Raw genomic sequence first — 17,011 nt, 5'->3', positions numbered from 1 at the left:
TCTAATATTGGAAAGAACAAAATAGCTTAACTGATGAGTAAACACTGTGTCTTACCAGTTTACCTACAGTGGCATGGGAGGCCCACAAATCCCCCAAGGTTTCCCTACTCAGGGACTCTCCCTATCCCATGATACCTTCAGATCCTTACCATGCTTTCAAACATCATCATCTCTTCATTGGAAACAATAAACCATAAACAAGAAATTTCACAGATAACCTCTATCTGTTTATATAAAACATGATAGACAAATCTTCTTAAACCAACAGTGGATCAAGCCTCATCTCAATAACAATTAGGTGTGAACTGCAAAGAAAAAAATGCTGAAGCTAAGGAGATTACCTGTGCACCCCATTATACACAAAGGACTCCACAGCTACAAGAGCTGTGCAGTTGAACTGCTGCCAAGGTATTTTTATCCATCCAAAACACAAAGTATTTCTTAATACAAAACCAATTTGGAAACATATTCTCCTGTGACATGAAGGATTTGTTATTACAAAACAAGCAAAAGCAATCTGGAAAATAAAAGAACATCCTCTAGCAAGAGGCACTCCAGAAAGTGCAGTGAGTGAAGGACTGCCTGGCTTTCATGGAATCAAGGATCATCCAGTTCCAACCCCCTGGCAAGGGCAGGGACACCTTCCACTGCCCCAGGCTGCTCCAAGCCCCTTCCAACCTGGCCTTGGACACTTCCAGGGATCCAGGGGCAGCCACAGCTTCTCTGGGAATCCTGCTCCCAGAGAACACCACCACCTCCTGAATATTCATACTTCTTCCTAATACCCAGTCTAACCCTGCCCTCTGTCAGTGTGAAGTCATTCCCACCTGCCCTGCCACTCTGTGCCCTTTTCCAAAGACCAGGTCGTGTCCAGCCTCTCACCCACCAGCACCCCCAATTCCTTCTCCTCAGGGCTAATCCCAATCCAGTCTCTGCTCAGCCTGGATTTGAGTTTGGGATTGCCCTGGCACAGGTGCAGGACCTCAATGGACTTCATGAGGTTAACATGAGGTTAATCATCCAAAGATTTCTGCAGAAATAAATCCAAATTTTTCAGCTGAATTTTAAACACAGGTTTGAGAGATCAGAAAAGCTAACAACCTGCCCACATGTTGAAATTGGATTTAAAATCTATACAAGGAAAGTAAAAAGCCTTTCATCTGGATGGCCCCATTTGCCCATATTCAGAAAATACTCAGGAAAAGTGGGGAAAGAAATACAGACAAGTTATCCCAAAGGAAATGTGTCTGATTGGAAAATCTCCTCCTATGACACAGTGAATGCAGAAATACCTTCTTAAAGGATTTTTTGTTCAATGGTGCATGACGAAAATCCTCTAAAATCACCAGCATGAGGGAAAATTCCAGTGATATTAATGATCCAAAGGAGACTTACTAGGAACATGCTAAAGCATGAGACTTTTGTGTCATGGTTTGTAGCAGTATGTTCACTCTTGGATGTTTATCTTCAAATAATTTCCTGATCACCATCCTACCACTTCCTATCACAAGACATAATGAGAGCATCCAGGGAGCTGTGGCAGATTAGGGACTGACATCTCACCACAGGAAAAACATGAAGCTAAATTTAAAAATTAGAGACTTCTGCCAATTATTTCTTCATCTACCACTAAATAAATCCCACAGTAAAGTTGGCATTTTGACATTTAGACACTTGAGAAACTTTCCTTGAATATTATCTGCTTAGTGCCTATTACTACTGAATGAAAAAAGCATTTGTTTTCATGAACAGAATCAGTGGTTTTGGTTAATTGAAGAATACATCTGTGATAGCAGAAAAAAAGTTTAGCCTATAAAATGGTTATAAGCACCTACAACAGGAATCTTACAAAATGAACTTTGGCTGGAAAGGGCTTTTTATCAGACAGTAAGAATTTAAAACAATGCTGTCTGTACGAGCTGCAGTTCATTTGGTCAAGATCTGTCTCCTCAGAAAATGAGAACTTATTACTGAACGCTATTTGTGTGGACATAATTGGTAAAAAGTGAAACAAGGAGCAAATGAGAATTTCAGAGCAGTTGACAGAAACTGTCAAAGGCACCAACAGGATGACAGGTGAAAATTATTTTTCCTGGAGGCAGGAATATCACAAAGCAATCTTCGTGTCCTAGAGGTATGATGATTTTTCAAGCCTTGCCTTGTGACACTCTACTTGTGTTTTCTTCTAATTGTTTAATGGGTCACTCCTACATCCTCTTTGCAACATCGACCAGCAACTCATAAAGTCATTAACAACCTTTCATAATTGTGTCTACTTGAGCACTCTTTTCCTTTAGGAAGGATACACATAGTTAGGCTACACTTTGCTGTTAACCTTGGGTCATCCAGCTAGAACATCAAAAGAAATGGTTTCAGCTCAAATACAGCCCAATTATCAGCTTAACTAGAGATACTCAGAGTGCAACACCATCACTGCCTCTCAGCATCATTCACAGGAAACCTTTTGGACATTAGCAGTCCAAAACAATCAAAACAGTCCTGCTAAAATAATATTATAGGGAAAGAACTCTTACTGAGGTTCTAAATGACAGCTCAATGTTCAAAATAGAGATATTCTCTTAATTTCACATCTTAGCACCCTCTTCTCTAGTCAAACTTTGCAGGCTTTTCTCTGAAACCTCCTTCAGGTGCTCTCAAGTGAGTAACAGCAAAAAAACCCATAAAACAAACACAAGAAACATCACCAAGATGTGCTTCAACACTTAAGCAGGCTGCTGGTGCTTTGTGACAGACAAAAGCAGCATCTGAATATGGAATTTTTCTGGTTCACAAGTGAGCCACAGAAAGTCAGTGTCCCAGCCAAGCAGGAAGAAATGGGTAACTTAAAACCCAGAAATCCCAAAAAACCCAAAATTGCCATGGGATACCACAGTCCCCAATTCCCAAAAATCCCAAAATTCCCGTTGGGATGCCAGAGTCCCCCATTCCCAAAAAACCCAGAAATCCCAAAAAACCCAAAATTGCCATGGGATACCACAGTCCCCAAAAATCCCGAAATTCCCTTTGGGATACTGGAGTCGCCCATTCCCAAATATCCCAAAAATCCCAAAAATCCCAAAACTCCCGTTGGGATGCCAAAGTCCCCCATTCCCAAAAAACCCAAAAATCCCAAAAAACCCAAAATTGCCAAGAGTATTGCTGTTGTGAACAGTGTGCTATTAAACATTTAAGTTTCTTTCTTACAAGGGAAGCTTCTAGGCAGGAGCAAGAAACAGTGGCCTGCCTGCTTGAGATGCTCAGAGCTGATATCAGCCACCCCTCAGCATGTGCTGAAGCCCACAGACACACACAGTGAATGAGCTGCAGTGTGACAGCATTTTGCTACCCAAAATTGCCCCTCTGCACATCTCCCCTTTCCCATCCTCCTCCCCAGACCCACACTTGAGGAAGCCCTGCACCTCTCCAGCACCTGGAGGGAGAGCCACACCAGCCAGGAAGAAAGCACAGTGCACCAGGACATCTCATCTTGCACGAGTGGAAGAGATTTCTGAGCCCCTGCAAGGAAGCCAAAACAAATTGGGTCTTTCCCCTTACATGGGAAGTTTGAGAGAAAAAAATCTTTCCTAAAAGAAATGGTCTGAAAAGGCAGGGCAGAGCTTTAATCTTTACTGGGCTAAGGAAACAGCAGACTTAACACAGCCAAGATGTTTCATATGACATCTGAATTATGCAGCAGAATAGCCCCAAAAAACTGGTGATTACGAAACAATGTCAATATTACAGCAGCATTTTTACCACACTATCATCTAACATTCCAAGACATGATAGTAAAATCACACTTGAGCTTGCAGAAGCTAGAGAGGAGATGCCAAAAGCCTCCCATAAAGAAAAGGCAGAAAATAAAATTGCAATGCAGCAAAAAACGTTGCTGTAAACAATTTTAATGCTTAAGCTCTGAACTTCAGGAGACCTAACAGGCTGCAGAGAGTGCTGATGGGATGGGTAAAGGAAGAGCCTCTCCCAAGGGGAACAGAGAGCTTGGCTTGTCCAGCTTTGCAAAACAAGAACTGAGAGTTTGTCCTTAGATGCAACAAACATGTAAATACCAAAGCCAAAACAAAACCTTTCAAACAAAATCATAATGTTAGCACACAGGAAAAAGTGGACATAAACAAAGAGGGACTACTGGCAAAAGATTCCTGAGCAGCAAAGGAACAGCCTTGCCAGAGGAGTAATGGAAAATAACAGCCTACAAATATTTTAAGGAAGTCTTTAATAATTAATGAATGACATTATCAGTGAGAGCTGCTTGTGACAGGAAGACTCCTCCATAATCCTGAAGTCCTGTGTCCTGCTGGGTTTGGAGCACTGGATGTGCCTGCTGGGGATGCTTTAACCTGTTCTGCTACAGCAAGTTCCATTCAGACTTACACAGAATTTGGAAATTACACCATGACAAGTCTGAATCATTGTCTGGGTCTTTTTCGGTTATTTAGCCTTGATTATACCTCAGGAACTACTGAAGTGTTCCAGGGCTTCTTAATCTAAACAAACAACCTGCCCACCGAATGCTCCAACTCTGCAGCCGTCTTGGCACGCTTCACATCTGATGTATGCAAAGTAAATAAAATTGAACATTTTTAGCCCATTCTCCTCGGTAAAAGGAAGTTTCTGCTACCACACTTTGGCCAAATGATTGACAGGCAGTTAAGAGCAGGACGTAGGAAGACAATCTGCTGGAACTCTATGGCAGGAAGGATGCTAAACCTCAAAAAGTTGCAGGAAACCAGAGGAGGGATGAGCTCATTTCTCATCATCCCCACGGAAGCAGACAATGCACCAAAATGCTTTTGTGACCTAACTCTCCAGCTGCATTTTGACCTCTGAAAAGAAATTCCCTGAGTTTGGCTAGCAGAGTGCCTAGGAGATAGCTCAAGGTTTCCTGCTGCATGATCCAAAAGGGAGATAGCAACCTCACTGCAGCATAACAGATGGAATGACAGAGTCTGCATGGAAAACACCCCCTCTAAACCGAGTCTGTACAGTCCCATTGTCAGCTGCAGTTTAAAAATATATATCTACTTCAGAAGCATAAAAGAGCATTTATCTTAATGAGTTTTCTTTAGGGAAATAATGAATATACATCTTTATCTACCCTTTTCCCGAGAATGATACAAAGCCAGTCATTTTCCACCGCAGAGCTATTTACATCCCGTAATTTAAAGAACATTTCCTAATCATTTCCCTAACTAAAGAGAGCTGCAGAATAAACATCCCTCCTCCAGCAGCCTTACAGTTTGATATTACTTACTGAAATAGAAAAAATAGATACAAAAAATCTCAGCACAAAGGGGGAAAAAAAAGGAAACTCTTTTTCGTGAGTGGCGCTGAAGCAAACAGAAAGGTTTTGGCAGTAACAGCAGAAGCCGTATCTGGTTTGCATTCACATCACTCCAAGCATGAAATACAGAATCCCTCACAAAACGCCTGTCGGAACCCGCAGAGAAGCAGAAGCCTATAAATTTTATTCCAGAGGAACAACTCAAGCCAGCCGCAGCTAACATATCCTCTCCCTCCAGCCCAAGGCAAACCCGCCTTCCACCGCCCATCTGCTCCAGAACTCGCAGCCCGCACCTCCCCATCCCCGCTGCTCCCTGCCTGGAAGGGAGGGAGAGACCTGGAAGCTCCGGCGCGGGCGGTGGGGCACATCCTGCCGACTGCTCCGGCCCGAGCCCGCAGGCCCGGCGCCGCTGCATGGGCCTGGGCCGGCGCCGTCCCCGCTGCGGTGCCGCGGGCGGTGCGGGCGGTGCGGGCGGCGCTCGGCGGCCCCGGCGCTCTGAGGCGCGGGCGCGGCGCGGCCCCGCCGCAGGTAGCGGAGCCGGCGCGCGGCGGGGGCGGCACGTGGCGGCGCGCAGCCAATGGGGGCCGAGCGCGGCGCCGCGCGGGGCGGGGGCGCCGCCCGCGCTGAGGGGATGCGGGAGGGCCGCGGCCCCCGCCCCGCAGCTTCTGTGCGGTGGCCGTGTGGCAAATAAGCGCTTTCTTCACCTTTTCTCCCTCTGCAATAAATCGTGGGCTTGGGGGGTTTTCCCACACACACGCACACACACACAGCCCCCTAGCCAAGAGACCCTCGCCCGCTGCCCCTTCCTCATGTCCGCCCCCTCCTCATGTCCGCCCTTTCATTTCGCTGCCGGTGCCTTCACTCGCCCTCTGCGGAAAAACGAGGTCGATCCCCTCAAGTTACAGCGTTTGAGCTGTTTTTATTGTGCCGTATACTCCCAGGAGCTTTGGTGCGTTGGGGCTTTCAGGCCTCTCCGCAGCTGTTTTAGGGAATCCTCATTTTTGTGACCCGACGCGCCGCAGAATGCGTAAAAAAACCCCAAAAGTCTGGTGTAGTTGTAGACTCGTGTAAGCGGCTGCTTGACTCTCAAGGGAGGGGAAACGACCTTGCAAATCCATCTGAGCATGGCCTTAGAAGTCACAAGTTGAAGCACCAAATAAAGAGCTGGAAAACCAATGGAGCGAGGAAGCGTGGGCACCGGATGAGGGAAAGCTGATGAAGCAGGAAAACGGATTAAGTCATTACAGCCTGTCTGATGCTAGGAATTGTATTTTTTTTAATATCTGACTTATTGCTATGGTATCTACAAATGGTTCCCTAACCTAGATGATTGATGCAAAACAATCAGTGATTCCAGGCACAGCAGCTGCTGATTATTAGTCCTGGTAGTACAGTGCAGAACACACAGCAGAGGCCATGTCAGGGGAGACAGGGGAAAACTTGCCCTTAAAGAAGGTAGGATAAAACAGGCTCTGAGGTGCCATTTTCAGTTAAAAAGAAGTGATATAGTTCAGTGAGAAGAACACAAGGAGATCTGAAAACAACCACCATTTTCTGACTGGTGTAGAAATGTTCCCTCACTGTAAAGGATAGATGAGCACATGTCCTGAAGCAGGACAGTTTAGATGCTTTCAAATTTTATACAAGATAAACACAGTTTTCTATCCTTATAATGGTCATTTCTTCACAGTTCCTGTTAAACTACACCTCATTTTCTACAGTGGATAAGATATTTCTTCTCTGTTTTGTCAGCTGTTTGATGGTTTGAGTTGTAGTCACTGCAGATCCTTGATCACTTCTGGTATGATTCAAGAGAAAACATATACAAGTCAGAAACAAAATGTTCCCTGCTCTGTTATTTCAGCTGTTGACACAATTGAGGATTAGCTCTTATATTTAGTCCTCCTCCATAATTGCAAGCAACTGTTCATTAGTTTGGACTCTCAGATGAAGCCAGATGTAAATAAAGACCCTGAGTGTACAGCCATTCATGAACAAGGGTGTCACAAGGCCTGTCACATTGGGCTTTGGCCAGGAGACAATCAGGCTTTGCAAGCAGCTGCAGCAAAGATGCAGCAAAGATGCACTGTGTTCATATTTTGAAATGTGATAGGAAAAGTGAACAATCAGTTTTGATACATGTCGTATTTTTGAGGCAGGACGAAGCATGACAGTGGATGAGTGATGCTGTATTTTAAAGAAAGCTTAGAGGATTCTCCAATTAGCAGTTAATTCTGTCAATAAATAAGGTTTCAGTGGATTGAAGTCCCAGAAATAAATAGGAAAAATGCAGTACTAGGAGCTCATCACCAGTCCAGCTAACAAGGCAGGGAGATCAGAGCCTGAGAGGCAAAAAACACAATCATAAGTGACTTCAATAACTCAAATTAAGTTGGATAAATGTCACAGGAGGGAGAAGGGGTAGAGCTGACATTTCAGGAAGTATCTGTGACTGCTTATTGGGAAGCCAGAAGAGGAAAAGCAATCCCTGGTCCTAAAGAGTGCCATATTATTGACAAAGACATATGCTGTAGCAGAAACTTTAGCATCCTTGGTTTCAACACCCTTGTAGCACCATGACAAAGAAAATCAGCAGTGTTCTGCTTTCCTTTCAAAAACAGAGGAGCAATATAGAACAAGACACACCTTTCATTAAAAGGGGGTAAAAGAAAAGACTTGTAACCTCTGATGGGTTAAGCACAAAATTATGAGAAGGATACAGAAGGAAGTTTCAGGGTCAGCTTGCAAAAGTTATAAGAAATAATAGCAAGACTTTCTAGAACAAATCAGGGAGCCTGCTGGAGTTTGACAGCTCTATAAGGCAAATAGATTGTTTCATACACAGAAGAAACATCTGGAGAAGATACAGCCAGGAAAAAAAGGCTGAATTTATCTTTGCATTTGTGAGTGGGATAGATGAGCATGGGTGAACTCCATAATGGGAAGCTTCTTTAAGGGGAATAATTAGGAAAACATGTCTTGGATTACAGTGCAAGTATAAAAGATGAAAGAACACATTAACAAGTGAGCAGCAGCCAACTGCTGAGACCAGATGGAGTTCAACCACGAGTTGTCAAGCAGCTCAAAGTGCTTCAGGTACTAACTTCTGCCTCTGACTTCTCACTTAAAGTTACCTCAGCATGGGAGGGGTCTGGAGAGTTGCTCATGTGACACCAGATTTTTTTAAAGTATTTTGGAGAAGATTGTGGAAGCTCTAGACGTGGAAGCCCAATCTCCTTGACAGACAAATAAGTAGAAATTATGCTGAAGAACGGAAAAAACTTAATGGCCACACAGAAAAGATGACACAGTAGGGAAAGTCATTATGGCTTTTTGAAAGCAAAGTCTTTGAAGAAATCAAGAAGCTCATGGACCATGAAGATTTAATTAACTCTCTGTGATGGTTTCCAAAAGCAATCAGTAAGATTCCCCCCCAAGGGAAGTAAAAAACAAGGCTGCTAATGGATATGAAACTTAGACAAATAACTGATAGAAATGGAGGCCAGTAGTGATTTACAAAATATGTTGCTGATAATGAGCAATTCAGGGTAGGGCTAACTGAGAAAAACTGAGTGACTATGCTACCAAGAGACTCAGTGGCAAAATGGCAGATGAAATTAAATCTGATAAATATGAAAGGCTGACATGTAAGGAAAAAAAACAATCAAAAAAAGAATCCTGAATTTCACATATATATTGAGGAACTTTGAGTTGATTTTTACCAGTGAGAAAAAAGGCCTTGAGGTTGTGAAAGCTGGTTCTGTGAGAACATCAACTCAGGGCTCAGCAGTGATCAAAATAGAAACTGAGAACTGTTAAGATTATTGTTAATATTTATTAAGAGAGAAATACAGATAAAAAGGGTCATTGTGTCAATCCCCGTTTGCACCTGCATCTTTAATTGCCTGTGCAGTTCTAGTTCAAAAATAGTATGTTAGAACTGGAATAGATCAAATAAAAATCAATACAATTATCATAAATAGTAGGAGGGCTTTGAAAGGGATCGTGGTTGACTCAGCTGGGTTTCTTCAGTCTGCAGGGAAGGAGAGATAATATCAAAGTCTATGTAAAATCTTCAGAGATCCAAATAAGAACCAGGAATCCAGACTGCTCACTGACTTACCAGGCATGAGAACTGAGCTACAGAAAATGAAAGGAGAACTTGGAACGTTCAAAACAAGCAAAAGGAGATAGTGCTTCATTCAGTCTATGCTTAAGCCAGAAGTCTTTGCTTCAGGATACAGTGGGTACCAAAACTTTGCATGAGCTTAAAAAGCAACTGGAAAATCATCAAAGACTCGTGATCTAACTCAGCAAGTTCTTGACTTGTAAGTTGCTGGAGCTGAAAAAACATTTTGGGGAAGTACAGAACGTGTTTTCCCAGTTCTTTCTGTCTTCCTACTCACATCTGTCTGAAACTGCTGGGCAGGGTGGAGCTTTCAGCCAACCCAATATCAGATTTGTAGATTTAGGATTATTTTTACCTCCCAACTCCAGATCATCCAGCTGTCATAATCTCCCCAGACTATTTCTGGTCATTAAGTAATTGCATAGGGCTTTTGTACTGCTTTTTGTTTTGCCTTTCACTGTATTCACTGCTTTTAGCACTATATTAAAGCCCACATTGATTTTTGGCACTGCCTACTATTTTGAGAAAAAAAAAATCTCATTAAAATCTTTAATGTGTTCTTCCCAGAAGCATTAAAAACAAATTATCTCTTGTAGGTGTAGTACCTTTCTCATTTCTGGGAGAATGCAAGTCATCAGTGCAATCCTAAGTACAACCTACATGGGAGGAGTGATAAGTAGTCTGCTGCTCCGGAGAAAAACAATACACTGTATGGTGGAGAAGTCAGTGGTCTAAAGGGGTGGATGCAAATCAGGTTGTTATTCTTCAACCATCTAAGCTGGCTTTGTGAATTAATGTTAAACAGAATAGAAATATTCATACTTCCCATTTCAACTGGTGCAGACAGTGACTTAGGACTGTTGGAGTGTAGAAGTATCAATATAAATATTTAATTTATATTGATGGTAGACTGGGTATGATTTGTGTCCTTTTGAGTTTCTTTTCCCTAGCAGAAAATATTTTCATGCAGTTCAGTGTTTTAAGTCTATTAATAATTGTACAAAGCCTTAACAGCAGAGATTGTAATGTATATATTAATAATGCATTTGCAGAGAAAAATATATTAATGCTTTTCTAAGTGCTCAATTAAGCAATTACCTAATGCCACAAAGCATTAGTAACAGAGAGCAAGTATAATCTTAAATTGTTTTATGATACTGTAGATGTCTAAGAGTTTTTCTAAGAAATTCAAGAGAGGAGCACATGCAGTGAAGCCGGCTTTGTGACAAACAGCTTTGGGAGGTTGTCACAGCTCCTCCTCTGCGGCTTGGTTGGCCAAGGAGTGAACCATGGCCACAAGACTATCTGTGGTCTGCCACTTCCAGAAATATTAAATACGATCATAGCAGCCTGAGCCAAAAAGACTTTTCTAGCTCCTTTCTCCTCCTTCTTTCTCCCTTGCCCCAGCCCTTCCTGGAAATGTCCGCATTTAAGTAGAAAACTGAATCAATCTAAAACATCAAGTAAAAAGAACTGTAGATTTGTTTAGCAAGCTTTCTTTTGTATTTAAGAGAATTTCAGCTTTCTTGTTCTAGAACATTACTAATTCCTGTGCAGCTTCTGCAGCACTTATCTTTAAAATGCAATAAAAATCACTTGATACAGTTTGTCAGTTTGTTCCTGAATTTGGTTTACGGGAATCAGTAGATTTCTTCACAGTGAAGTGCAAGCACTTATCACCTGCTGGTTTAAATTTCAACACTGTGATTTTGATCATCCTGTTTGCTTAGTACATCCTCTGTAACCGTTGGTATATATGAAGCAGGGGACATAAAAAAAGAATTGTTGAATAGGAAGTATGTACGCAGCACAGACCCCACTCTGTTTTGTGCCCTTCTTTATCAGTTAAGCAAACTTTCAAGGCATGTTGTTTACCATTTAGTAGATAAGCTACTCTGCAGAGAAATGAGGCACATTAGAAGCATATGAATTTGAGTTAGGATGGATTTCAGGAGTTCTCTTCTCCAATCTCCTTAAAGCAGGGCTGGCTCTGAGGTCAGACGAAGTTACACAAGATCTTATCCAGCTGGGACTTGAAAATATCCAAGGATAGAGTTTGCACAATCTCCCTGGGCAAGCTGCCCCACTGCTTGACTGTTGTCACAGTCAAAAAAGCTTTTCCTTATATCTGAATCTCTTGTGTTTCAACTGATGCCCATTATTTCTTCATTCTCCCACCATGGACCTCAAGAGCAGCCTCCTTCTTTTCAATGACCTCCTCACAGGTAGGCTGCAATCAGATCTCCCAAGCAATCCCTTATTTTCACCTTCATCCTTTCCTTTCCTGTGTACATTTAAATGTCATAGGTTAGTATCTTGCAGCTAAGTCTTGGGAAGCCTGTGTTCATCCATGCCCATGCTCAGACACACAAAACACCAACTTCACAGGGCAGAACCAGTGTCTTCACTGATCCATCCTGCTGTGAACTGAAAAGCACTGGTGTGAAAACCATCACTCTAATCTTCACAGCAGCTTTGCATGAGGTGAACCAGATCTGCGGTTATCTAACAAGGCTGTGATTGAAGGAAACCCCCTGTACCTTCCCCTTGGCAGCCTCCAAGAGCACTGCTGCTGCCTGAGCTGTGTTCCCAATGAGCCAGAGGCAAAAGAGACTTCCTTAGTGTGAGGAGCAGAATGGCAACTTGCTGTGAGTGCAGCTGAGCTGCCACAGCCAGTGAATGGATAAACCAGAGAACTGCACTGGGGCTACAGCTGTCCTGCACAAACACTGGCACGCTGATGTGGACCTAAAGCTGTTGTAGAAGAGGAAAGTGCCTTTTTAGCTCTGCTTCAGGGCTGGAAGGGCTTCTTTTCAGGCAGTGGTAAGATCTGGAAAACTGAGCAGATGTGCAAGCTGTTGATTGTGTTAGTGTACACTCTCAAAAGTGTTTTTACATAATATAAAGTCTAAGTTAACTCTGTCTGGGCATAACACATATCATGCATAACTGGGCAGCAATGCTACAACTGCTGAACTGCAGGTGCATCTGCAGGACAGGTCCCAGGAGATGTCCTGAGATCAGTCTGTGTCTCTGCTTTGGGAAGAAGGGGGTTTTTGCTTATGTGAGGCACTGAAGGGTGACCATTGACCTCCAACCAACCGAACACACCCAAACATGTCTGTTTTTGTTGACATGTGTTGCATTTTCTCTGCTTTCTGCAAGCCCAAAGGAGTAATGAGGAGGAAAGAGCTGATTTAGCATTGCCTGACAGATGCAAGAGCAATTACCAGAACCCATCAAGGCTCTTCTCAGCTGCAGAAAGCGTGAAGAGCGTATTTTGACAATGTGCCACAGGCAGACAGGGTCCTGCTTTGTGTTACGTTGAATAAATAGTGCCTGGCCGTGTCAAGAGTTTATGCAGGGTTTTCAGGATCTGCTGAGGATCTGTTATTGAAAAGTTTCTTTTACTTCTCTGAACTGCATGACGAATTAAATATAGCATGCTCTGCACAGCACACAGTTTTATTGTGCCATAATAGGAATCAGAGCAGGACAAAACAATTAAAAGGCTTGAAAAAGAACAAGCAAAATGGAGACAGTGTGAGGAACAAATCAGAACAAACACTGTGAAGATGTGAGGCTGTTCTCTGGTGTCCAAAGGGGAAGGACACAAGCTCTGAGAGCATGAGGTTATTGGTACAGCACTGGGCATTTTTCATATACCAGCCATAGAAATCCCATGTGTGATCCCTCTTCTCCAGAAACAAGGCTATTATTTCAAAGTCTTGCCCCAGCAAAAGTCTCCATTCCCCCACCTGTGCCAAGCCCAGCAAGGGTAGCATGATCTGGGACCTACCTGTCTGCCATCATGTGTTGATCATGCATGACAAGATCATCTTCTGCACAGGTCCAAACCATCTTCTCTATTATTTCTTTCTTTTCCCCATTCTCAGGCTCGGGTTTGCTTTTAAGCAGTACTTATCAAGACAGACCATTCCAAGTCATTGTTAAATCAGATTATTTTGGTTCAACACCTCTGGGGGAAAAGAATGTCCATCCACTTCTTCTCTGTAAATCTGGGGAGATGTTACAGAAAGGACCAGTGGGTGCCCATGTCTTGCCCTAAAAATACAGAGGTAGGAGGCAAGGTGTGCATTTACAGCTGGGGGCTCAGCTGTGCTTCTAGGATCCCCCTTCGGAGGGTGGACTCACCTGCCATCCTCTCCACTGCAGTAAGACCACCAACACTTCCTGCATGTGGAAGATATCTCATCCTGAGAGCAGAAATGAAACTGCTCTTCCTAGAATTGTACAAATGGTAAATCACGCTCGCTTGCTAAAAACACTGAAGTTGTGCCAGAGTTGTGCCTACGCCAGGATAAATCAGCACTGAAAGATGAGAGCAGCGTTGTTTGCCAGCCAGTTCAAAACCAAGTGCCTTGAGCCAACACATGCCAGTTTTACCCTTCCCACTGCTGCCAAATGACTTGCTTAAGATGTGGCATTTCAGATGGAGAAACAGACTTATGTGGTTTTGATGCTGTAATAGATTTATGAAGAATTTTTCCTGCAAAAGCCTGTACCTGAAAACTCAGTTGCAGGATTGCTTGGAGGAATCTTTGGACCTTCTCCTTGCTTTGGATGTTCCATATGTTTGTTTTTACTTTGACTTAAATTTGCATTGTCTATTCTTTCTATTTTTGTTTTCCTTTTGTTTTTATTTCTGTTTGGAAAAAAAAAAAAAAGCATCTTTGGAATGTGTGTTGGTTTTGAACACTCTCTGCTGCAAGGTTTGTTGCTGAGAGATTGTGGCTAAAGGCTGTGAGGTCCTGGGTGTTTAGATGCTGCTTCAGTGAAGCAGCAATGCAAATACACCTCTGTGGCTAGACCAAGAGAAAATACTGCAGGTTTATTCTTTGCTTTCAAGGCTGGGCTGAGTGAGGAACCATCAAAATAATTTGTGGGAAGCATGCTGTGTTTTAAAACACACACAGAAACACATTTTGTTGTTTTTGCATTGTTTGTTATCAGAAAAAAGCTGTCATTCATGTCTCTTGAATATTATTTTTAAGCCTTGTGTAGTAGCACATGTGACCTCCATGAGCTGACAACTACAGGACACCAATTCTTCAAGAACATGGGGAGTACTTAGGATGGACTGACATACTCTGGAGCAGGTGAATGTGGCAGCAGTTCCCATTGCCTGGCTTTGCTGAGAGCTCTTTGCCTTGCAGATACGGAAGGATGTCACAGAGTCCCTTGTGATGTACCCCAAGGGCTGCCCATCTCTGCCCTGCATTGCAGCACCAAGTGTGACAGAGGGACCAGGGCTTTTCCTTTCCCCCCAGCAGTGCTGCAGTATCATCCCCTCCACCAGCATTGCTGGTTCCTGGCTCTATTCCCTTTTTGCCCATTATCCCCTCTATCCAAACAGTAATTCCCATCTCTCCAACAGTGCCTACAGCGCTTCCGTCCATGGCACTCTGAGCTGAGCCAAGAAATTTCCTTCTCTGGGATGCAACCCGAGGTCAAAACAAGCCCTTTTTATTTTGAGCTGAGACTTTAGCTGGCCAGGAATCTGTTTGCTGAGAATGGTAGCAGAAAGAGAAGTCTTTCCAAAATGTATGGGAAATATTAATGCGGAAGAGATATGGTTGCTAAAATGCCCTTTTGCAGGCATCTTTCTGATTTCTCTGATTAGAGACCAGTGAGCCCTTTCTTAGCCCTACAGTTAGTTTTTATAAAGAATTCCTTTTGTAGGCCTAGGGTGGTGTTTAACACCAAGCAGAGCAGAGCTAAGGCACGGCAGCATCGCTGTGGTGGTGCCGGTACCGCAGCACAACAGGAGCAGCTCAAGGACACTCCGGTCGTGCCTCTGAAAGTGCTTCCAGTTCACTTGTCAGGAGGTTTTCTGGCACAGCTGAAAGCAAGGCAACAGGCAGCAAGCTTTATCAGTAGGACTTTAGGGATGTCAGCCTGGCCTTTGGTGTTCTAATCCCTTGTAAAGATTATTGCTGCTTTAATTCGGGGTATGAACTTTTCTGTTTGCATGAGGTTTTCTTTCGCAGAGGCATCTTACCAGGAAAGCCACAAATATTTTAGTATAAACATCCTGACATCATTATAGTTTATTTCCCTCCCCAAATGGAAGTGCACTTATGTCACTATTAAAAACTTACTGTCCTGAAGTTTACTAGTTTAAAAGCATTAGACAGAAAGCAATGTATTAACAAGCACAAGGGTGAAGTGGCTTCAGGGGAAACTCAGAATTGCTTTTTATCCTAATTTTCTGTTCCCTAATGAACAGCAGGCACTGAAGACATTTACCACCACTGTGGCCATAGGGGCCAGGCTCAGTCTTTAAATGAAAAGATGTTTTCTGTGGATTACTTTGAGTGAAATATTGGTGGGACTCACTCCCAGAGCATTTGCTGTCCCTCAACAGATTGTACTCACTGTGGTTATGTTGACAAACATGTCTACCACAGCCAGTGATGAAAAGACATTATAAAATTCATTGCAAATGTCCCCCTTGATTTTAGGAGATGTTTGATGCAACACATATGATCCTAATAATAGTATGGGGTATTATCACCCTGCTGCAGACCTTGCTACATGAAGGAGAGTCAATCCCACCTTAAGCATGCCTGTTTCTCTTTGCTGCTGCCAAAGGAAGCCCAGAATGCCTGGCTCAAATATCCACATCACTGTGGGAGGCCTGGAGGGTGGGTCGGATAAACCTCAAGAGAAGCCAGCATCAAATTTCAGATAAACAAGGTCAGGCAAGCAGATACACAGACCTTGTCTTAAGCCTTGAGCAAGGTTGAACAGTATTAAAAGACTGGAATGGAAAACTGAGGGAAAAAAAGCTCATTTAACTAGTATTTACAGGAACAGGGATCTGCAGAACTGGAGATGAAAAATGTGATGTTTCAGATGGCTCATGCAGTAGTGTGACAGTGAGTCACCTTATCACAGTTTTTCTTCAGCAGCAGCAGCAAGCAGGGATATAAAAATTAATCTGAGTTCATAGGGAGTCACCAGTTTGTAAACCATACAGAAGAGCCATAGAATATGGCTATTTAAATCAGATTAGATTTATAAAGGTCACTGATAAAGTAATTGTATTCTCTAGTAATTATATTCATATCTATATATTGCTGATCACTTACCCTGTGTTGGGGAAGGTGTTCCTTGCTTCTGGTGAAAGATATGAAGAGTAAGGTGGATAAGTGTCTTGGAAAATGAGGTATTTAGCTTTCTTTCAATCAATATTTCAACTATTTAATTAGTGGGAAGAAGACAGAGCTCAGTTTACTTACCAGCCACCTTTACTTAACCCTTCTAAAAAAACTGGAGTTTTAATACAGCAGCAACTCTTATAAAAGATCTGGTGAAAATTTCATCTAGTTCAGTGTAAGCACCCTTGGTGCTTCCTGTCTTTGCAAATAACATGGTTTGATATTGCTCCTGTCATCTCATTCTTTGCTGGGGATGAAGATGGGACAAACAGAACTTCCAATAAAGTCCCAGAAGTCTCAAACCATGAAAACTTCTCAGCACCAGCTTCATAACCCCCCAGAAGGGCTGGGTAAAGACAATGACTGTTGGTATAGGTCTTGTTTTAGCACCTGAGA

At 42.9% G+C, this 17,011-nt stretch overlaps 1 protein-coding gene across 8 annotated transcripts in view; it reads right to left on the bottom strand.

Annotated features, from left to right (window-relative positions):
* ST3GAL5 (ST3 beta-galactoside alpha-2,3-sialyltransferase 5) overlaps window positions 1–13,421 on the bottom strand; it is a 30,402-nt gene extending 16,981 nt beyond the window's left edge. Inside the window, exon 1 of one of the 8 annotated variants that reach the window (XM_071447139.1) lies at window positions 13,231–13,421. Coding sequence is in view for 1 of the 8 variants with exons in the window: in XM_071447146.1 (XP_071303247.1) it covers window positions 5,639–5,717 (79 nt within the window). In the remaining 7 variants the exon portion in view is untranslated. Of the gene's footprint in view, window positions 1–5,595; window positions 5,849–13,230 lie in introns of those variants that run through there. The other 7 variants (XM_071447144.1, XM_071447146.1, XM_071447142.1 and 4 more) reach the window with 7 other exon arrangements.
* Between the last annotated feature and the right edge of the window lie 3,590 nt (window positions 13,422–17,011).

This window comes from Agelaius tricolor, unplaced genomic scaffold, assembly GCF_023055355.1.
Source record: "Agelaius tricolor isolate 1412-34295 unplaced genomic scaffold, bAgeTri1.0.p SCAF_24, whole genome shotgun sequence".
Classification (NCBI taxonomy): Eukaryota; Metazoa; Chordata; class Aves; order Passeriformes; family Icteridae; genus Agelaius; species Agelaius tricolor.
This window is presented reverse-complemented; position numbering and strand designations above follow the sequence as displayed.